This window comes from Tachypleus tridentatus, chromosome 6 (assembly GCF_004210375.1).
Source record: "Tachypleus tridentatus isolate NWPU-2018 chromosome 6, ASM421037v1, whole genome shotgun sequence".
Lineage (NCBI taxonomy): Eukaryota > Metazoa > Arthropoda > Merostomata > Xiphosura > Limulidae > Tachypleus > Tachypleus tridentatus.
The window spans coordinates 154,290,586-154,314,816 of record NC_134830.1 but is presented as its reverse complement, the minus strand read 5'-3'; the positions used below and the strand labels follow the sequence as shown (position 1 = coordinate 154,314,816).

Below are 24,231 nucleotides of genomic sequence, written 5' to 3'. Positions count from 1 at the left end.
AACTTGGGTTGTTCAAAGAAAATTCGTTACCATTAACTTGGTTCTATAGCACTCGTCTGAAGAACGAGTGGTTCTACCTCATATTTACTGACGCTATACTCGCTTTACTTTGACCTTCGCTGGTAAAGCGGTAAGTCTACGGAGTTACAACGCTAAAATCGGAGGTTCGATTCCCCTAGGTAAACTCATCAAAGAGCCCGATGTGTCTTTGCTATAAAAAAACACAAACACACACACTACCAGTTATAAACCTGGTGACGTCATTAAACAGGGACAGCAAACGAAACATAAATATGTAAGTCAATATATATTCATTCAAAAAATGTTTTGTTCCTGTTGACATGAACCCTAACTGGATAGTGTTGCTGTACTGTTCAGGACAGTTCAGTTGGTTGTTTCAAGTTATGTACACAAATACAGAAGGGTCTACTTGGGATATTTGTTCAACAGGTTTCGAAATGTTCAGTATCATGGAACATTATATAAATTTTAATTGGTAATTAGGGGTGGGATGTGTAATTCCTCTGAGAAAAGGCCTAATATTCTATACTTTGTATGTTCTCCTTTTAATAGGAAGTCGTTTTTGTATTATCATAAGAAGATATCTCAAAAAAATCAAACTCAACTTTTACAACGAAGTGTGAGAAACCTAAGTGTGATATATGTTCTGATGTCAAGTTTTCAGTATGACAGATTTAGTTTTTTCGGACATTGCAATAATTTTATTAGAATATGCAGATACTATTACTAAACCAACAGGCCAGTCTAATAACTTGTGGCAGGGATGTTTTGAAATGAACCATATGAGAGTATCGTATAATGAACGATATTACTTTGAAGTCACACCTACAACTTTGCGTGTTAGGCTTAACTAAGTCTGTTAAATATGACTGAGTCTTCACATTTCACGAAATTAAAAGTAAAGGTTTTACTTAGTGCCAACATATTATTTTGAACGAAATCGAAATTCAAAACAAGTTGTTTAGTTAGATATCAGTTATCACACTGAGACTTCTACTCAGAACTTTCTTGTACACTACGCCCTTGACATTTTTCTAAACGTCTAAAAGTATTTGACCCTTAAACGCAAACGAGATGCTGAAAACTTCGTGTCTAACGTAACATCACTAAATATTGTTTTTAAATGTTTCTAGCAACACTTAAACATAAGCATCAAGTGAATTGCTACATAATGAGAAAGAAACCGAAACGTAAAATTACTTAAAAATTGTTGTCTGGTAATCGAAATCGTTAAAATCATGTTTAAAAATTGAACAAACCGAAGAAAATTTGAACTTGTTTATAATTCCATTTGAGTATTTCGATATTTTTGTTTCCGGGAAACAAAGTGAATGCAGTAATAAAAAAGTTTGTTTGTTTTTGGAATTTCGCACAAAGCTACTCGAGGGCTATCTGTGCTAGCCGTCCCTAATTTAGCAGTGTAAGACTAGAGGGAAGGCAGCTGGTCAACACCACCCATCACCAACTCTTGGGCTATTCTTTTACGAAACAATAGCGGAATTGACCATAATGTTATAATGCTCACACATGCTGAAAAGGTGAACATGTTCGATAGCCGTGTTTGGGATCCGAGACAAGCAAATTATGTAATAGTCGAACGCTACATTTCCATCATATCACGCAATGTCTACGTGTTTAAGAAAATATTTATTGTTTGTACTTAATGTTGTTTTGTTTTTTTAATAATTTAAATCAAAGTAGATCAGCCTAGCATGGCCACGTGGTTAGGGCGCTCGACTCTTAATCTGAAAGTCGAGGGTTTGAATCCCCGTCACACCAAACATACTCTCTATTTCGAACCTGGGGTCGTTATAACGTGATGGTCAATCCCACTCTGCGTTGGTATAAGAGTAGCCCAAGTAGTGATGATTAGCTGCCTTCCCTCTTGTCTTATACTGCTAAATTAGAGACGGCTAGCGCAGATAGCCCTTGTGTAGCTTTGTGTGAAATTCAAAACAAACCAAACTTTATACATTACTAACATAGATATGTTGATATAAATACAGCTATATAATTCATCACAAGTTTTATTATATACATGTCTTATGAACTTGACAACATTAACTTTAATTAAGCCACGTTAAGCGTCTTTAACATCAATCACAGGTTGCATTAAGTAAATTATATATATATAAAGTAAGGTAATTTTTACATTCGTTTAGCAATAGATTTTAACTGAAACATATCTTCATACCATACTTCAGAAGAACAAAATTGTCTAAGCAATACAAGATGAAGAGAGTTTTATTATAAAGGTCAAGAAACTTGTGAATGTGAGGCATACAAAACTATCTAGTACCATGAATGTTGCCCCCCGCTAGTACAGCGGTATGTCTCCGGATTTACAACGCTAAAATCAGGGGTTCGATTCCCCTCGGTGGGCTGAGCAGATAGCCTTTGTGGCTTTGCTAAAAGAAAAACACACACACACACACACCGTGAATGTCATATAAAGAGGTTTGGTTTGGTTTGAATTTTCGCGCAAATCTAGTCGAGACTTATCTGAGGTAGCCGTTCTTAATTTCGCAGTGTAAAATAGGCAGAAAACAGCTAGTCATCACCACTCGCCGCCAACTCTTGGGCTACTCTTTTTACCAACGAATAGTGGGATTGACCGTCAAATTGTAACGGCTCCACGGCTGAGATGGCGAGCATTTTGATTTCACGGGGACACCAACCCGCGATCCTCAGGTTACAAGTAGAGATATAACAAGGGAATATTATCTGTTACAGACGTTTTTTTTACCTATATCCTGTTACATTTTCTTTCATGTATAACATGAATTTTGTTACATATTTTGAGACTGAGAGACTTTAGCCACTCTGATAATTTTGTTATTCCGCTTCTCTTGGACTATTTTTTTTTTCTGTTTTGTGTATATTTCATCAATTAACTTTTTTTTTAATTTTAAATAGTCATAATCGTGGATAGTCCTAATTTCCTTATTTTGTTGGCTGTTTGTTAGAAGTGAGTTTCAAGTTAAAATACTAAAATTTGGAGCTCAGTTCCACTCTGTGTACAGAACGCAGATCGCCCATTGTTTGTGCTCGGGTTCAAAAGTCACCAATACATTGTCTTTATACCTTTGAAATATAGATCAATAAGTTGGTTTGTTTTATATTGTTTATTTATGGTCAGCATATTTGTTTTATATTATTTGTTTATAAGAAGTAGATCTGTTTTCTGATGTTTACTTATAATTGGTACATTTTTTTATATTGTTTGTTTATAATAATAAAAATTAATGAATTTAAGAAAAACCAAAATAAACGTAAAAGAAATAACTTACGTCGGTTATTTTGCTTAGGGGGAAATGAAGGTTTTTTTATTCATTGTTTATATTAATGTTATGATTATCAATACCCCAGCGTTTTTTTCGTCAATTCTGATATCTTATAACATTAAAATTCAGACTTCGATTCCCACAATAGGTGCAAGGGTCAAACTAACTGAAACGTACAAATAGTTTTAAATAGATTTTCAAGTCTTTAGATAATCACTCGGTTATTAAGAAACTTTTTCACTCAGAAAAAAATTATTTAAAAAACAACAACACGATTTTTGCTAAGTTTCGAAAAATAAACAAACGAAAATTTAATCATGTCATTATTGTTATTTCACTCCAGTTTACACTAAACACCTTTTCGTTCTTGTCAGCTTTCCAACGCATACATTTTAATATCCTTTACTATCTTGTACGTCGTGAAGAATAATATGAAGATATGTTTTAGTTAATAACTATTTCTAATGCATAAAAGTGCGGATTGTTTACTTTGCTAAGGTGTCTTTACATAAGTTCATGTGTAATACATATAAATTTATTCACTATTTGTAAGTTTCATATGTTGTAAGTACGGAAGTAACTTCCTATCATTTTCATCTAACATTTTTTGTAATATATTTGGACGTATAAAGTATAAAATCAACTTTTTGTCTTCAGCTACATATATAATACTTGTTCTAGTCTAAATAACTCAATTATCAACGGTAAATAATAATTTTTGTTAGTTATTTTGAATTTTACGTTTGAAAACTAACATTTCAGGTCCTACTCAATAAAGTTCAGTCTGTCTGATATTGGTACGTATCAAAATTTTCTAATGTTTACTAAGACTTAGGAGAATTTCCGGTCATCTAATTGAAGATACGGGTTTAATTAGTTCATTACAGTGACATGTTAAATTAACCATTTATATTTATACCTGTCTTTGTTGTTCGATTTTCTTGTTTACTTGACGTAAATCGTTTGTATTTATTTATGCGAACAAAAATTTGAAAGCATTTTCACCTGCGTCTATTGAACCACGTTTTCATGGAATCCGATCGGAAATCGTGATGCTATCTTTAATATCCTTTAATTCTAATAACAAATCTTCAAATGTTAACAAGATATCGTCTAAATAAGGTGTCATTGTTCTTAGTTCCTTCTTCTATCATCCTACTGGACATCAGATTGCTATTACCTGATTTGTCAAATGAAATGACGTAATATTTTCCGAACCACCGTCATCGAAATTATCACGACAACTTACGTCAAAAGATTTGTTGAACAATATTACTCCTTCTTGTAATCAAATTATCAGTCGAACATACTGTAAAAATTCGAAAATTATTCACATATCTCATGATAATATAAGATTTTCTTCTTCAATAAAAATCATACGCGTCTTATTTCTCATTGGTAAAATACGTTCGTTACCGCCATGTTTCCACTCATCAAAAGGATAATGAAGGATAGTAAAGCGACAGATATTTCTACAACTAAAACATATAAAGAGAAATGTCTGATAACCTCTCAGACACACAGATATATATATACAAAATATTCAATATTGTTTATCCACGTCCTACATTGTTAACTTAAGTCTAATTACAGCTACGACTACTGCTTAATATATCGTTAAAAGCTTCCAGGAAACCAAGTGTTTCATCAATAGAGTTAACAATAACTCTGTTAATGTCATTTGTGGGTCTATGTACAACTACTTGGAAACAAAATTTCACTCGTTTTTAATAGGGGTAAGGGCTTCTGGTTGAGTTGGTACGACCACGTGATCTAAGGTTATAATCATGGATAACAGTATCATCTTACGTCGTCACAGATGTTCTTGATACACAGACCCTGTTACTTGTCCTCGATACTAATGTGGTATTAGCGTCTTCTAACTCTTAATTTTCTGTCTAGGCTTTACTTATCTCTTCATTGTTATAAGATAAATCTAATTTATTCGAATAATAAGATTGAACTTTAATATTTTCTTTTTTGTCAGTTGTCTGGTTTTCATCAATCATAAATTCCTAAAGATAGGGTTTCCTTTCTTCAGTTTTTTAATCTATTAACATGTACCAACTGTTTTCTTTTTTTACACATTTTTGTATTCTCAAAATAGATTGAACTTGTTTGTTTAAAATCCTCTGAAAGTGTCTTTCCACAGTTTTACTTATTTCTTGGTGTTTCCTCTCTTAACGATAAGGGTATATAACAATAATTTATATATTAATTTTATTTCATTAGTTTCACCTTTTTATTTGTTTGTTTCACTCTATCTTGAGCATGTTGTATTAAATGTTTTAATTATCTCAAAGACTAACTGCAGTCTCTGTAAAAGCTCAGTCTTGTAATCATAACCTTATGATGATAAAATATTTTTATGGTCATTATCTCTTGGTTTGGCAGCAGTACATCTCTACCATGTAATAGAAAAAACGGACTTTCCAGAGTAGACTCATTTTCAGCTCTTTTGTAATAAATGAACCAGCTCTTCCCAAGTTTTATTATCTTTCTCACAGTATTGAGAGATTATATCTAGCAACGTTCTGTTGAATATTTCTAGTAATATCGTAGCAGCTGGATGGAAAGCAGTTGTTTCAGTTTTCTGGACACTTAGCAATTGATCAATGTAATTTTCTAACGTAGAAACGAAGTTAACATCTCTGTCCATCAGAAAGTACTGGGTTACACCGTGTCTCGCTATTATGTTATTTGCAAATGCTTCAGCAATCGTTTCCGCTTTTTGATCAGGCAGCAAGTTATTTATTAATTCAACTTTATTTTGTTCACTAATCTCATAATCTAAATCACAAATTATTGGGCTACACATTCACGTTAAATCAACAGATCAATTTTAATATTTAATTGGAATTAAGCAGGATTGGTGACAGTCGAAGCTTTTTTTGATAATACAGTTATTTTATAAGATACCATGATATCTTGCCATTATTTTTATTTTAAGAAATTAAAGTGGCGGTAAGACTAATTAAATTCACTGTTGGTGCTTTACCGTCATCTACAGTCAGAAATCTTTTTAGATGAGATTTTATCATAATCTTGAATCAAAATTTCATTTGACGACAGGCACACACACAAAAAAAGTTATTTTTAAACTGTTTGAGTCACACCAGAAATCACTATATTCCAGACAATATTTGATAGGACATATTTATTTATCAAATGAAATCATGGTTTCAAAACAATTAAAAAAAATAAAACTTAAGTTTATAGATTTCTCCATTTTTGTCAATTCCAGTCCAAACATAAAACTCTTCTATTAACATATTTTCGTCGTTTTCTTTTCAATAATGAACTGAAACAGTGTTGTAGAACAGTGTCTTTCGCTTTACTTTACGTTAGCATTTCCATATTTCCTGCATGGCTACAGATTACCTGCGATATAGGAAAACAGTGTACCATATTATTGAACAATTTAATAAGATTCATCAAAACTGTTAAAGGTCAAACAGTATTTATATTCACTATCTTTTGATCTAATTTCCCAGAAAGGATCAAAATTTAATAAGAAATCTATCGATTCATTCGATATAACATAACGTATATTACAGGTATTATAATTAGTAAAGATAGTGTAACAATCCTTAAAAGAAGAATAGAACATTCCATACGAAGCACGTACCAATTACTCGGAAACAAGCTGATAAAGTAAAGTAAATATTCACATCGATTTCAGATCTGTTTACAGCTTTTTATTGAAACACCAAAGAAAGTTATTTAAAGAGAACATGAGTTGTTAATCACACATACTATACCAACTGTGAAACAATTGTTATTAAATAAGTATCTGACAATAAAAAATTAGCGTTCCGAAACTTTATTTAAATTCAGTTGTGTTTGTGTGTGTTTGTTATTGCAAAGCTTCATCGGTCTTTCTGCTGAGGTCTCCGTATATTCAGTTGTCTGTACTATGAAAATAGAACACTAAATCATTAAGAAATAATTATTGGACGTACCGTATAACGTATAATTTAGGTAAAATGTTAAATTTTCACCTAAATTACCTTAAATAAACATATTTAAAAAGTTTCACATAACATAACGTAATTGTACCTCACCTAAGCTCGTTTGGAGTGTGACAAATAAATAAATAATAATAATGTATAACATTAAAAGAAACAAATTAAAGTTTTTAATAATTCAGATTGAAACGAAGGGAAACAAATAACTCTGTATTTTACTTTTGGAAAAAGTAATATAAACCCCAGAAGGCTAATTCAACATGATACCGTACTTTGAAAGTACATCAGTGTCAGAAAGAAAACTGAAAACATTTCTATAAAGTTTGTCGCGTTGATTTGTGATTTAAATTCGCTTGTCAATACATCTGGAGAAGAAGCCAATTATAAAGTATGACCTTTGTATAATTTGAAATCAGTAAATAGTAATCTGGGTTATAACAGTTTCGTAACTCAGAGCTGTGGCCTTCACTGTGATTGCGTATTTAAAATACGCTATAAAAGTTCGTAAATTTGAAGAACACTATTAACATAACGAACTTACTTAGAGCCGATATCAAGGTCTTTTTGCTTATTGCACTGGAATGAAGATGAGGCTAGTGGTAAGTATTACAGCTTATTCTGTAAGTTACTTATCGGTTAAACTCTATTACAGCTCACTGGAAACAAATAGTTGTATTTGGTGCATTTTATCATTCCAGTATAAGAAGTGGCAAAATAATATCAGATAAATAGACCAAAATTAATTTCTGTTCATTAGAGACCTGATCTCATTAGATTGTTAGTGAAATATAAATTGATAACATAATTCTTAGAAAGGTATTCTATTTCAGTATAACAGAATTCCCAGTAAAATAATACTGTGACAAACGCTCTCATCATATAAAACAACAAACAAGACAATTATGTTGAATTCACGATCAAGCTCCTCGCGCGGAATCTGTCACAACACCAGTAAAATAATCTTTAGGTTGACTACATTCACTAAATTAATAAGTCATTTCTATTACAGTTATTAATACGAATTAGGCTAAACGATTTGGACTAAACATGAATAATGCCATTTATTTTATACTTAGTCTGTTCTATGTTTGAACATTTCACAATAAAATATTAAAACTTTATGGGTAAAAGTTATAGGATAAGCTAATTTACATCGTACTAGTTTGTGTAACTGTTTCTCTCCGTGAAATAACTATGGATCTACAGAATTTCCTCACAGAAGAAGCAAGTAGTTTGTTTTTTAATGGTCATAGTTTCACAAAAAATTACTTATTTTTTTACAGAATTTCGTTCTACTTTTGGTGATTACGGTCTACACTGTAGGAAGTTACGCTGAAAACGGAAGTGACAAAATAACCCGAATCATCAACAATGGTTGTGGTTGTTACGGGGATATACGGGGAAATAGTAGAGCTCTTGGCAGACGTGGGAATAAAAGTGGTTTTGATAAGAAAAAAGATTTCAGAATATATAATGGTAATGGAAGATACGAGAAGAATATGTTTAAAAGAGACCCAGACGTAGGCTTGGTTTTTGACAGTGACCCTAACTTAAGAGAAAGGTTAAGAAGAGGAACACGAACAACAAGACAAGAAGCTTCCAAAGAAAGAAGTGGACGCGGAAGGGGAAGAAAATTGAATATTGAGCCAAGAATGAATGACAGTCTACATTTGGACGCATAAAATCGTATTGGTGGAGGGAAATTGTAACAACACATTTAATTTCATTGCTCATGTTAGTATAAATAAGTAAGAATATCAACATTTAAATACAAAAATGTTTCAAAGTTTCACTTTTCTAATAATAAAAGTAATCAATTTATCCACTAGGCCATACCTCTCGACTCCTATATCTGAAGATTGCTTATTGAAATCCTTATGGTATTAAACATACTTGTTCTCTCACGGGCAAAAGAGTAGTTTCAATATTCGTGACTTATCTCACATGATATAAGAATGTTTAGTCTGGTCTTTTAATAACTTTCACACCATATCACCACTGCTTTGTTAACTTTTGTAAGAAGCTGGATTGTTAACTTTACTGTTTTTAAAATTGTTGAATATTTAAAGAGTTTTCAATTTCTCAGTGTTAATATAAGTAATACGTTTTATAAGTAATGTGTAATGTCTGAGAGCTTAAATTTTATACACATTAGAAAAACGTATTGGTATGAAATGACAAATATTAAAGCACCAGTACACGTTGTTTATTTAATATAAAGCTACACAGTGGTGTATGTGAACTTTGTTTATCGCATAGAACCTACATCAGATATTAGCGATTTAAGTCACTAAAGTTATTGATAAGTCGTTGGAAGAAGAGAAAGGACTGTTATTGTTGTACATGATAAGTAATCTTCAGTTTTATTAAAGGGTAAGAATGGAACATTTTAACATCTACTTTAGAATTAGCTGTAATAGGAAATAAGAGGAGATTCATAAATAGCGTCTGTAATATATTATTTGTTACACAAGATCCCACTGGTATACATATATATATTTATATGTTATAATAAAATAACTTACAACGACATGGACAGTTTTGTCCTTTTAATTCAACTTATATTAAACTGGATATATGTTTTTCTTTTTACAGCTTCTCAGAATCTGGATTATCGCCGTTAGAAATGATGTTGTGAAATCTTTCCTTTGTTCAATCAACAACCCGTAGGTTATATAATGAGAGACAAATATATTGAAATTACTGTAAACTGATTTTTGATATAAATCAATTTTGCATTGAAATTTAGTTTGATTTTTACGTAACAGAAAATAAAGAACAATAAAGTAAATAAAGTAAGAAATAAAGTGTAATTTACAGTTAAAAGAAAACTTTTGTTAATCTGTTTGTCTGTGTGTTTCTTCTTTACCAGGAACACGTTTCGATACAGAATCGAATGCTTAGTTAGGCTGGTTAATTATTAGTATATTTTGACAATATCATTTGAATAACGAAATTAATCAATGGGTTTATTAAAGAAAAACCTCACGTGTAGTTTTATAATATTTAGACTCGTTTATTGATACCACAGCATTGTTTGTTTCAACTTATAAACTGAATAAAGTGTGATACATGTAAAGATAATGCTAAGTTTATGATGAATAGTATTTACCAGAAATGTAATATTTTTGACATCTTTTATAGGAACTAACAGATATGTGAGAGAAAATGATATACACATTTAAGTACCAGAGCGAAACACATCTTAAATATTTTTGTACCAACAGATGGCAGCATCATTTATAAATAAATGTTTTTATATTTTAGAATAACTTATTCTTAATATTTATCAAAAGCTTTTATAAACATTCTTCAAGAAATGTTACATCGATACTGACTTTACAGTGACAACCAAATTTCACCTTCGTCACTGCAATTAATAAATCTCAGGATGAAACATTTGACCGTGTAGCAAAAATATTACTTCATGTCGACTTGAAGACGAAAGGCGGAAGACTTTTGAAACGTCGTCCTCTACACTTGTCTTTCCACAACATGCAGTTGCCGTCCATTCTACGAAGTTCATCATATTTTATAGTTTTCTTCCCATCCATATTTGTGTTAAATCAATCTAATACAAATTCAAACACTGGGAAACATACACGGGTGATGAGAAAATATACACAAGAATTTTTTTTCGTGAAATACTAAGAAACGAAAGATCTTGGTTTTTTCAAACTTCTCATAATGTAATTCATTTAAAAATATGTGGATTAAATATTTCTTTAGAATAAACTTTCTGAAACAAAATAAATAAATTTTATAATGACCATGTTCATAAAACAGAGCAGTTATAGAAAAAATATGGGAAACAAAACACATTTAAGTTGTGTGATAACTGTTCATACAACTAAACCAGTTATAGTTTCAGTTTTCAGTTGAACAATAATAAGTTGGTAAACAAGGATGTGTGAATATAAGGAATTTATCTATTGGGTAAACATGTATTATGTCTCATCCCGGGAAAACAAAATCACTTTATTATATGTTTTATGTAATCGTTCAAGTTCCTAAAACAAAGTTTTTTGTGATTCTTCGTATGAACGAAAAAATAAAATTAGGCGCACCTGGATCCTGAGACAAGACTATAAGAAGGTTCATGTTTGTAAGACAAGACGATTGTAATAATTTGGGTTATTCAAAAAACAAATCTTAACAATTAACCTTATTAACTAGGTTGTATTGAAATCATACGAAGAGAGAGCGGTTCTTCATATTTACTGACGAAAGACACAAAAATTAAAACTTGCCACAACAGAAATGTTGTTGGACGAAGTCGATAGTTCTCACTACATGTTGTTCCCTGCTGGTACAGCGGTACGTCTACGAACTAACCACGCTAAAATCGGGGATACGATTCCACGCCAGAAGAGTATACTTGGGATATGTCTTCCACTGGTATCGAAACGTTCAGCATTCTGGAACATTATATAAAAAATAACTGGGGATTAGGGAGTGAGATGGACGGTTCCTCTGAGGAAAGGCCTAATATGCTATACTTTGTATGATTTCTTTTTGATAAGAAGTCGTTTTTAAATAATCATAAGAATATATGTCACAAAAATTTCAAACTCAACTTTTACAAGGAAGTGTAAGAATTCTGAATATGATTTATGTTTTGACGTCAAGTATCACTGATTTATTTATTTCGGACATTGCTGTAATTTTATTAGAATATGCAGATATTGTTACTAAACCAACAGGCAAGTCTAATAAATTGTGCCATTAATGTTTTGAAATGAGCAATATAACAGTGTCGTATAACATTCCGTGTTAGGCTTAACTAAACCTGTTAAATCTGACTGAGCCTTCACATTTCACGAATTAAAAGTAGAGGTTTTACACATATTGTTTTGAAGGAAATCAAAACTCAAGACAAGTTGTTTAGTTAGATATCAGTTATCACACTAAGTCTTCTACTCAGCCCTTTGACCCTTAAATTCAAACGAGATGATGAAAACTTCGTGTCTCAAGTTACACCAATAAAGAATGTTTTAAATGTATTTGAAATTGTTTTTCTCATGAATTCAAACACAAATTGGATCCTATTAGCTTCAGAATGGCCTTTAGGCAATGTTTCAGACTCATTTATACAAGATTCTTTTGAATATGACATGCATCTTGAAGAGTATATGTTTTGGAACGAATGAAAAAGTACTTCTTTTGCAACTGACGTTACAATTGACGTCAAAACACGAGATAAACAACATCGAATCATCTTATAGTTAAGTGGTTTTTATCAGCAAGTGTTCCATTTTTTTATCATGGTTTCTAACAACACTTGAACATAAATATCAATTGAATTGCTACATAATGATATAAGCAACAAAGCTTAAAATTACTTAAAATCGTTGTCTTGTTATCGAAATCGTTAAAACCACGTTTATCAAGATCGAACAAAATCCAAAAGAATTACAACTTATTTATAATTCCATTTCAGTATTTTAATATTTTTGTTTCTGAGAAACAAACTGAATACACTAATAAAAAAGTGAAAAACAAGTAACAAAAATATGCCATAATTTACACATTGTTTACCACAAAACCCTAATGTCTTAAGTGTTCAGATTACGTTTTAATATGAAACATTTGTACGTACTGATTTGTGAGAAATATTTCTATGGCGGGAAAATTACATAAAGTTTTATGAATGGAGAATTTAAGAAAGTTATTCAGAAGCAACAAGCGAGGGAGAAATGTAACTTATCTATAGATTTTCGATTTCTGAGACGTTGTTTCAGATAAAAAGTTGCTAACCGGTAGTTCACTGATGTTTACCGAACCTCAACATTTTTCCACATAATATAACCAAAACTACCTGAAACATGTTATTAATGTAACTATAAATTTATTAAAATGTAATTTTCCTTTGCACGAACTGACGATATAACACAATAATGATTATTTGGCTTGATGTCGGTCTTTGAAAGTACATCATCCTCAAAAAGAAAATTAACAAATATTTTCTAAAATGTTATAGGTTTGATTTATCTTCGTTTGATAGTCCATCTGTGTAAAATCCAAATATAAGTTACGTTTTTTGTTATTAATTAAAAGCCAATAAATATGAATTTGCGTCATAGATGTTTTGTTCATCACAGGTATAGCCTTAAATATGATTGTGTCATACCACACCACTGTAGAAATACGTACTTTGATATAATCATCTAACTAACAACCGATATCAACGTCATTTACCTTATTGTTGTCTAATGAACACGAGGACAGTGGTATGTGTTTTACAGTTTATTCTATCAGTTCATTATTGACCAAACTGCAAAATAACTCACCGAAGACAAATAGTTGTATATGTTGCATGGTATCATTTCCTTATCAGAAGTGGCAGTCCTAAACGTAGAATAATGTGAAATAATAAAATTAAAATTAATTTCCTATGATAAGAGACCTGATCTCATTATAGAATAGTGTTAGTGAAATGTAAATTGATAACATAATTCTTAAAAGGGTATTCAAATTTAGTATAACAGAATTCTCAGTGAAACATCACTGTGACAAATGTTCTCATCTTATATGGTAATGAATAATTTTGTTTAATTTTAACTTAAACTAATCTATTTAAAAATAACTCTCAATAAAAGTTAAAAGCTTTAAGGGGAAAATACTATGCGATAGATCAGTCAATATATTTGTGTGTTTGAGTATACGTCTGTCTGTGTAAAAAAAACAACTTTGGACACACATTTTTCCACAATGAGAGAGTAGATTATTTAAATTTGTCATAATTCGTGAGAAAGTTAAATTTTGATATATATTTTTATTACAGGTTATCGTTTTGCTTTTGGTTACTATTGTCTGCACTGTAGGAAGTTATGCTAAAAACGGAAATAACGATAGAAACCGGAATATCCAAGATGGTTGCGGTTATCACGGAAACAAAATGGGAGATTTGAGCAGTAATGACAGACATGGGTGTAACGGTGATCCAGGTTTTCATAAAGTAATGAAAATATAGGAAAGAATAATAAAGTGTTAGGAAGAGACACAACTGGAGGTTCAGACGTGTTCAGACATTGGCGTGAGAGGTGGTGGAAGTTACGACACTCGGTTGGGAAACGAAAGAGTATTGGATAGTGAACTAAGAAAGGTTGATGGTCAAAATGTGGGTGCAGGAAATCGTAATGGCAGAGGATAATTGGTAACAGGTAATTTAGGTGACTATAAATTATTGAGCATTTTAAACTTTAAATACAAAAATTTTGTGAAGTTTCACTTTTCTCGAAAGAATGTTAAAAAATTTAACTTTCTGGTCGTGTCGATTGATTCGTAGCGTAAAGGTCGTGGCTTCAAATATCCGTCACACGAAACATGCCCTCTTTTTTAGGTGTAGTGTAGTTATAATGGTAACGGTCAGTACTACTATTCGTTGGTAATATACTAGCCCAGAAATTGTTTTTCACTGATAAATTAGAAACGGAAAGCGCAGATAGCCATAATTTAACCCTATGTGAAATTAAAAAGAAGAAACAAACTAATTCAGGAATACAAAATTGAGAGGAGATAAAATGATTAAACAGTTTATAATTTTTTATAGAAACTTACTGATTGACCAACATTTATCCCCAAGTGGCACAGCGGAAGTCTGTGGACTCACATCACTGGAAATAGTGTTTGATAATCGTTGTGGACAGGCAGAGACAGCCCTCTGAGTAGCTTTGTGACCAATTTCATATATTTAATGCCTGACATTTAGAATTAAACCTTCCTAAAGGATTATGGTTGCAAATAAGGCTGGAATATAACTTAATATATATATCTAGCGAAGTAAAGTGTAAGTTCACAGATTTACAACAATATAATTTGGGATTTGATTCTTAGCAGCGGACAGACTGCAGTGTTTTCACATTTTCGTACGTCAGTACGAAATATGTTACACGATGATACTTCATATCACGTAATAACGTCTTTTTAAAATTCCTGACTCATAGAATATTTTATTGTTTGGTGGGTTTTTTAATTTCGCACAAAGCTACTCGCGCGCTATCTATGCAAGCCGTTCCTTATTTACCAGTGTAAGACTGGAGGGTAGGCAGCTAGTTAACACCACCCACCGCCAAATCTTGGGCTACTCTTTCACCAACGAATAGCGGGATTAACCGTCAATTATAACGCCACAATGGCTGAACACCACAACACCTAATTATCTGAAACATAAATAAGTTATATTCTTGGTTTCCAGCAACATTTAAACATAAGCATCAAGTGAATTGCTACGTAGCGAGAGAAACAACGAAACTTAAAATTACTTAAAATCGTCATCTAGTGATCGTATTCCTTGAAATCATGTTTATGAAAATCGAACAAACCCAAGAGAATTTGAACTAGTTTAAAATTCCGTTTCAGTATTTTAATAGTTTTATTTCTGGGAAACAAACTGAATGTACTAATAAAAAGGTTAAAAACAATGAAAAAAATGCCATAATTTATACATTGTTTACCACATAACCCTGATGTTTTAAGTGTTCAGAATATGTTTCAACATGAAACATTTGTAATACTAATTCGTGAGTTACATTAAAAAAAGTCAATATGAGGTCATGAGGGAAGAAACTTTGGTGTCAAAGGTCAAGAATTCTGGTCACACTGAGGCAAAATAATGTAATATTTAAATGTGATATGAAAATTAAACATAGATTATTTTAAGTGTTTGGATATATATCTCTCTTTTATTCTTGTTACCTGTTCTAAAGATTATACTGAGGGATATTTTTGTCACTGGGAGATTATTCTGGGGTCAAAGAAATTATTCTTATTAATTTTATTATTGTAGAAGTTAAATATTGATTTCTTTTGCTAGCTTAAACAGAAGATAGTTTTTGTTTGCTTTTTGAATTTCGAACAAAGCGACTCGAGGGCTATCTGTGCTAGCCGTCCCTAATTTAGCAGTGTAAGACCACCACCACCAGTAGTCATCACCACCCACCGCCAACTCTTGGGCTACTCTTTTACCAACGAATAGTGGGATTGACCGTCACATAATAACGCCCCCACGGCTGAAAGGGTAAGCATGTTAGGCGCGACGGGGATGCGAACCCGCGACCCTCAAATTACGAGTCGCACGCCTTAACACGCGTGGCCATACCGGGCCGGTATTTTATTTATTAATGTTAATATTATCTCACATGAATTAAGAATGTATAGTCTTGTCTTTCAACAACAATCACACCATATCGTCACTGATGAGTTAATTTTTGCAACAAACTGCTTTGTTCACTTTACTGTTTTTAAAATCGTTGAATATTTAAAGATTTCGCCGTTTTCTCATTGTTAATACAAGTAATTGGTTTTCTAGGTAATGTATAATGTGTGTGAGCTTAAAATATATACACATTAATGAACTTGTTAAGTTTGAAATGAAAAACATAATGACCTTAGGTCACGTTATTTTGTTAATACAAAGCTACACAGAGGGCTATCGTAACTTCGTTTATCGCATAGAACCTACACCATATATTAGCGATTAAAGTCACTAAAGTCATCGATAACTATGTAGAGATTTATAAAGGAGACATTTTTGTACTTTTAATGAAAATTAATTTTTTTAAAGTAGAAAGGTTTTATATATATATATGTACAGGGTTTGTTGAAACCAATTACAAAATTAATTGTTTGTTTTTGGTATTTCGCACAAAGCTACTCGAGGGCTATCTGTGCTAGCCGTCCCTAATTTAGCAGTGCAAGACTAGAGGGAAGGCTTCTAGTCATCACCACCCACCACCAACTCTTGGGCTATTCTTCTTCCAACGAATAGTAGGATTGATCGTTACATTATAACGCCCCCACTGTTGGGAGGGCGAGCATGGGTGGCACGACTCGGGCGCAAACCCACGATCCTCAGATTACGAAGCACACGCCTTAACGCGCTAGGCCATGCCAAGCCCCTACAAAATTAATAAAATACATGAAGGAAATAGTTTATCGTTTTCTTAAAAGATGAAATACCACAATCCCTTAATAATAATTAATTAAATAATAGCTTACTTACACCATCATGATACAATATGTGATTCAATTCAATTTATATGAAACTTGATAAGTTTTTATAATTTTACACTTTCTTAGGATCCGGATTCTCGTCGGTAAAAATGATGTCTTGAAGTCTCACCTTCATTCAATTAAGAACCAGAAAATTATATAGTAATTAGAACAAATTCTAATTGAAATTACTATAAACTGAATTGTGGATTTAAAAAAAACAATTTGAATTGTAACAAGTTTGATTTTTTATAATAGAAAATGAAATGTAAATTATATTTAAAAGAAATCTTTCATGAATTTGTTTATCCGTGTGTTTCTCCTGTACCAGTAACACGGTTCTATACAGAATCATATGCTTACATAGGGTAGTTTCTTTAGAATACATTTCCTGTCCTGACTCAGGAAAACTTGAGCGTTAATGTTATATGATAAAAATATTGAGATAAAAAAAGTGAATTTAATCACTAGTCCCTTGAGCTGTAGCATAGTATAAACTATACAGATATGTTTCTGTAAATAATATAAACTATACAAGGGTGTTTCTGTAAATAATATAAACTATACAAGGGTGTTTCTGTAAATAATGTAAACTATACAGATATGTTTCTGTAAATAATATAAACTATACAAGGGTGTTTCTGTAAATAGTATGAACTATAGAAGGGTGTTTCTGTAATTAATATAAACTACACAAATATGTTTCTGTAAATAATATAAACTGTACAAATATGTTTCTGTAAATAATATAAACTATACAAGGGTGTTTCTGTAAATTATTTAAACTATACAAGGGTGTTTCAGTAAATAGTATAAACTATAGAAGGGTGTTTCTGTAATTAATATAAACGATCCAAGTATCTTTCTTTAAATAGTGGAAACTATACAAATGTGTTTCTGTAAATAATATATATTACACCAATATGATTTTGTAAATAGAATAAACTATACAAGTATGTATGATCAGGATGAATTAAAGCAAGGGGAATCTTCAATGGTTGCGGCACTTGAAATTATTTTAGGAAGATAATTAATACATGAGACCTTTCCTCTCGTTTTTATTTACTATAGTTTTGTGAGCTAGTAATACCATGTGTGGAACATGCTGACTGCCAATTCCATTTGATTACTCATCACGACCTCTGCTAACCTACCCTCAATTTGAAATTCTTCCAGTCATGACAAGAGTAAATTAACCTATAAGACTTGGGCGTGATCAAATAGAACATTTGAGGTGTTTGACTTCTTGAATTGGATACTATAATTGAAACTCAAATTAGTCAAGAGATGACTGAGTTGCGAGGAAAACGTTTCGTATTTGAAAAGTCAGAGCAGTTTATGAGCCGCTAAGCCACAGCTGGAAAATATATGTTTATTGCATTGATTGAGTACAAACAGTTTATATGTTTTATTGACGTATAGCTAAATGTGTTATGATAAATATTGTGAACAATACAATGCACAACCTGCCATAAGAGATTTTCTACACACCCCTAGAAAATTACAACACTTAACAATAAGTACGTTAATATCTGTATATTACAAAATTGAAAGTTTACGGTCATGTTTTCCAGACTTCTAGTAGTAAACAGTGTGATTTGATTCTCCGCTTTGGTCAAGGTTGAGATAGTCCAGCATGAAGCTTTGTATCAAAACAACAAAAACATCAATGAAACTGAATTTTGTAATTATATTTCACGTTCCATACTCTAGCATCTCATATATAATACAGTGAAGTTTCAAAAAGGTAAATTTGTAAGCTGAATTTGTCTTCGTATCCATGACGTAAGCTTTTGTAACAAGTTACATCAAACAAGTATGGTTTATTATTGTTACATCTCTTGGTGTTGGTAAGTAGGTATATTAATATCAACAATGTATGAATTGATCTATTTATGATCTGATCATTTTTAAATTCTCAAAAATTATCTGACCGTCATTTTTATTTATGAAAGTCTTAGTTTCTCTCTTAAGAAGTTCAGTTTTTACAAACTTCCTTCCTTTCCTTATACTGATTGATATATTTTGAAAAAAAAAACAAACTTGAATTACGAAATTAATTCAATTCGTTTATTAAAGAAAACCACTTGTAGTTTTATGATATTTAGATTCATTTGATGATGCCACGGTGTAATAGATTTCAGCTTCTAAACTGAACAAATTTTGAAAAGACAAAAGTCAGTGTCTAGTTTATGATGAACAGTTTTTTACAAGAAACGTAATATGTTTGAAATCATTTATAAAAATTTGTGGTATTATATGCTGAGAACATTTGTCACAGTGCTATTTTACTGGGAATTTTGTTACACTAAATTTTTATATTTTTCTGAACACTTTGTTATCAATTTTAATTTCACTAAATATCTCCCATAATGATACTTGGAATCTTATCATCAGATATTAATTTTAGTCTAATTATCTGGCATTACTCTACATGAAGGACTGCCACTTCTCTTACTTAAATGATACCATGTAACAAATATTTCTTTTAAGTGAGTTGTATTGCTATTTAACCGATAATTAGCTTGTAGAATAAACTCTAGAACCCTTACCACTGTCCTTATGTTCATTGGACTGCGATTTAATAAAATACGTTGATATCAGCTGTTAGTTAGTTGGTTATGTTAAAAGTATTTTTCTACTATTCGTATTTACATAATGTGGTGATATGACACAATCACACTTAAGGCCATAGCTGTGAGTTACGAAACTCATATGATGAAACTATCTACTCATTGTTTTTTAATCAAACAAACGTCGTACTCTATAACTACCTTTTTCTTCAGATGTATTGGCAAACGAATATAAATCAACGTCATAAATTTTATAGCAATGTTTTTAATTTCTTTCTGATACTGATGTATTTTCAAAGTCCGACATCATGCCAAATAATCATAATGGTGTTTATATCGTCAGTTCATACTAAAATAAATTACAGAGTTTTTGTTTCTCTTCATCAGTATCTGAATTATTTGTTTTCTATTATATCACTTCATTATGATTTATTTATCTGTCATACTGAAACGTTCCTTTTGAGTTTAAGTTAGGTACAGTTACGTTATGTTATGCGAAAGATTCCTTCTTAGTTTAGTTTAAGCTACTTTAAGTGAAAAGTTTACAAATGAATATAAATAAATTTTCCTAACGCTTTATTGACAGGAACTTATTTTATAACATATCTTGTTTAGTTGGTATAGCATGTATAATTAACAACTAATGTTCTAATTAAATACGATTTTTATGCACGTTAAAGTTTCAATTAAGAACTGTTTTAAGATTATGTAAACAGATCTGAAATCATTACAAATGTTTAATATACTTTACTCTCTTGTTTTCAATTCATTTATACGTGCTTCGTAAAGTAAATTTATAATATGTATAATGTATGTTATATCAAAGGACTTACATAAATAGTATTCCACAAACTATGTTTATTGTATATAAACCGGTCTGAAAAGAAACACGTTGTCAGCAATAGATATCACATTTGTATTGTGTAGTGTTAATACTATTATTATAAATTCTTCTGCTTATTGAAAATTTCTAAAGAACTAAATAAAAACAATAAAAGTAAACAATGTAACAAGTCTAACACAAATGTTTCATGTGAAGTATAAATGTGTTATAATGTTCATTAAATTTTAATTTTATTCACTTTTTTAAGTATTATTTGCCTTATATCTTGGGTTGAAATAATAAAGATCTTGTGTGATATTTTCAATATTACGGCTTGTAATAACTATAAATCTTATTCTCAATTAGTTATGTTAATCACTTTATTAATTATCAAATTCTGATCCCCGTTGGTAAAAAAATATCATATGTTGGAAATGGAATTTCCAAAAACGGAGAAATCTATAAACTTAAGTTGTGTGTTTTAAAATTTTCTTAAACCATAATTTCATTTTGAAAAGGAAAGTTGTTCTCCAAGAATATAGCGCTATCTATTGAAAGTCACGCACTATAAAAGAAGATGAAGAAATGTTTTTCGCTATGTACCTGTCCAGCAATGAGATTTTAATTTAAGATGGTGATAAAATCCCATCTGATAATGATATCTGACTGTGGATGGCAGTAAAGCATTAATAGTGACTTTTCATTCATCTTACGGACAACGATTTGTTTGTTAAAATGAAAATAGGTGGGTAGATGTCTTAGTGTATAATAAAAAAAAAACTATATTATGAAATCGTGCTTTGACTTGAGCCAACCCTACTTTATAATCCATAAACTAACTTTGAGGTTTGGCTAATTAATTATTAAATTTGATCTGTTGATATCATGTGAGTGTGTGGACCAATAATATCACTGCATATGGAGTTTTGAATAATGTTCCAAAGAGTTTTTGCAATATCACATAAGCCTCACATGTATGACATTTAAATGAGATATAAGTTATCATGGTTTTCAAAACAGATTTTTCATAATCAGTGATGACGAGTAAATTCACTTGTAGAGAAAAATATATTTCTTTAAACGGCTGGTTTGGGTTGAAACAAATTTTTATGTATAGGAGCGAACAACATTTCGACCTTCTTCGGTCATCGTCAGATTCACAAAGAAAGAAAGAGGTAATTGACCGATAGCTGACCACATGTTTAAGGGGGGTTGTTTTACCGAGTGCAGAAATGTAGAATGCGTGCTTAGATGTTTGAATACATATTTTTGGACAAACACCACACAAATATTATTTATAAAATACAATGTGACAACTCCACGACTTCTATGTTGGAGAAACAAGTAGAAAAATGAAAACCAGATTAAAAAATCACCTTATCACGTTTTCGAACACTGAAAATCAAATAAACACAACACAACCGTAGAAAACACCTAAATACTAAATAATAAACAAACATAAACAAACGCAAAATCAAAGAATTCTTACTTATGCAACATCTCAAAACTAAAATAAACCAATACAAAGGAACACCTTTATACCTATATTCTTTGTGAACCTGACGATGACCGAAGAAGGTGGAAACATTGTTTGCTCCCCTACATAAAAATTTTTCTCAACCCACCTCACCCGTTTTAAAATAAAGATTTTCCATGATTCACATTCGCAGACTTCGAAATTAATTTTTAATTTTTCTATGACGTGGAAATTGTTTAAAAACAGGATGAAAACATATTCTTACTTAGGTCCAATTATTATTTCGTTTATCACGATGAACACTTTTTATTATTATGTTTTTTCAAAACAATGTAAAGAAACTGAAGAAAAGAGAAGAAACTTGATGAGAAACAAATATGAATCATCATTCATCTTGATATCTTTATGTGAAATACTCGACTTTTATTCCTAAAACTACGTGTTGTGGTCTATCTTTTATTTATCAACCTAGTGTTAGGCTTAAATTGTGTGGTCATTGTTTCTTTATCCAATCTTTAATACGTACGTTGCTGCCCCATTCACAGATAAAGCATAAGGGCAGGTTAGGTTGGGCTACGTTATGTTAGCTAAAACTTTCATGCTTTGTTTTTTGACTATTTCAAAATATATGAAATTGTGTATATTTCGATTGTCAACCTTACAGCATACAAAAAAACTTTTAAATATCCATAAAGCAGCCAATAATGTTCTTTGTAATTGACCTTATTAAGAAGAAGTTCGAGATTTTCCTATGAACAAAATGAGCAGTAGGAACAGATACATATATGTTACTATTGTGAAGAACATCTTTCAGACTTCTTTTGGAGGAATCAGTGAACAATCACCATTCACTCTGCTCATTTATTGCAGCTCCCAGTATTGGTATTAATTGTGCAATATTAGTGCAATAAACCAGCGAACCACCATGCGAAAAAAGTATAAAATATTTTTCATTGTATCTGTACCAGTTATGTGATGTTCCCAGAGAAAGTAAGCTCTTAACCTAAAACCTATAACCGGTAGTCACTGGAGAATCTTTTAAAAGGTTCAAATCTATCACCAAATCAATGATTTCATCTTGTGTGAAAAGATATGGTTCACCAGATGTTTCAGGTTGAAAACACACTTTATTATCATTTCTAATGACATAAATTCAGAATCAGATGTTACTGTATCAACAGTCTCTTGAAGTAAATACAGCTACATCAGGTCTTAAAACAAAATGAAGTTTAACTAAGAAATTTCCTTTTTATTCCGAGTATTGCAACCTTGCATTTTTTTGAGAAATCTTGTAATTTTTTGTCATTGTTTCCTTACAACAAATTTACTACAAATGTATTATAATATATTTGGGTCATTTACACGACCTGTCGCTGACATAACGACTAACAAATAAAACTGAAAAGAAAAATGTATCAAAGTGTACGCACAATCAGATAATATCCAGAAAGGACCCAGCATGGCCAGGTGGGTTAAAGTGCTCGACTCGTAACCTAAGGGTCACGGGTTCGAATCCCTGTCGCACCAAACATGCTCGCCATTTGAGGCGTGGGACGTTATAATGTGACTGTCAATCTCACTATTCGTTGGTAAAAGAAGAGCCCAAGAGTTGGCGTTGGGTGGTAATGACTAACTGCCTTCTCTCTACCACATTCTACTATTTCATGGAAAACATACCCTGTCATCATTCGAAAGTTTTCCTTTAATGTAATAGGAATTTCTGTGTATTTTAATGTTATGGTCAAATATGCTTCTCGATAAAACCAAATTGACAATTTGAGAAAGAAACGCTCTAGAAAAAATATTACTACATGGACAAATGTTTGACATGGAGATTTGTAATGACAATAGTAAAAATTTGAGGGTCAATAAAGACGTAACATTTCTCGAAGAATATTACTAACAGTTTTTTGATAAATTATGTAGACTAAAATAAACAACAAATATTTATATATTATACTGCCATCTGTTTGTACAAAAATATTTTGTCTTAACAACAGTCAAATATGATGCATACAAATCTCTTTACTATTTGTAGGTTTCACAGATTGTAATTCCAAAGGTAATTTCCTTTCAATTTCATCTAAAACTT

General features: G+C 31.3%; 2 protein-coding genes across 3 annotated transcripts in view; one reads left to right on the top strand and one right to left on the bottom strand.

The window, feature by feature from the left end:
* The window catches only part of LOC143254148 (uncharacterized), a 420,077-nt gene that overhangs the window by 338,204 nt on the left and 57,642 nt on the right, over positions 1 to 24,231 (bottom strand). The window lies entirely within an intron of this gene.
* Positions 7,747 to 10,017, top strand: LOC143251504 (uncharacterized). Of its 2 annotated transcripts, none has more exons than XM_076502782.1 (3): positions 7,747 to 7,872; positions 8,557 to 9,007; positions 9,869 to 10,017. In XM_076502782.1, the coding sequence occupies exons 1-2, from the start codon at positions 7,855 to 7,857 to the stop codon at positions 8,953 to 8,955; spliced, it is 417 nt and encodes a 138-aa protein (XP_076358897.1). In that variant the 5' UTR covers positions 7,747 to 7,854; the 3' UTR covers positions 8,956 to 9,007; positions 9,869 to 10,017. The 2 variants fall into 2 exon arrangements, with proteins under 2 accessions (XP_076358897.1, XP_076358898.1); XM_076502783.1 differs by having other exon boundaries at positions 8,557 to 9,021.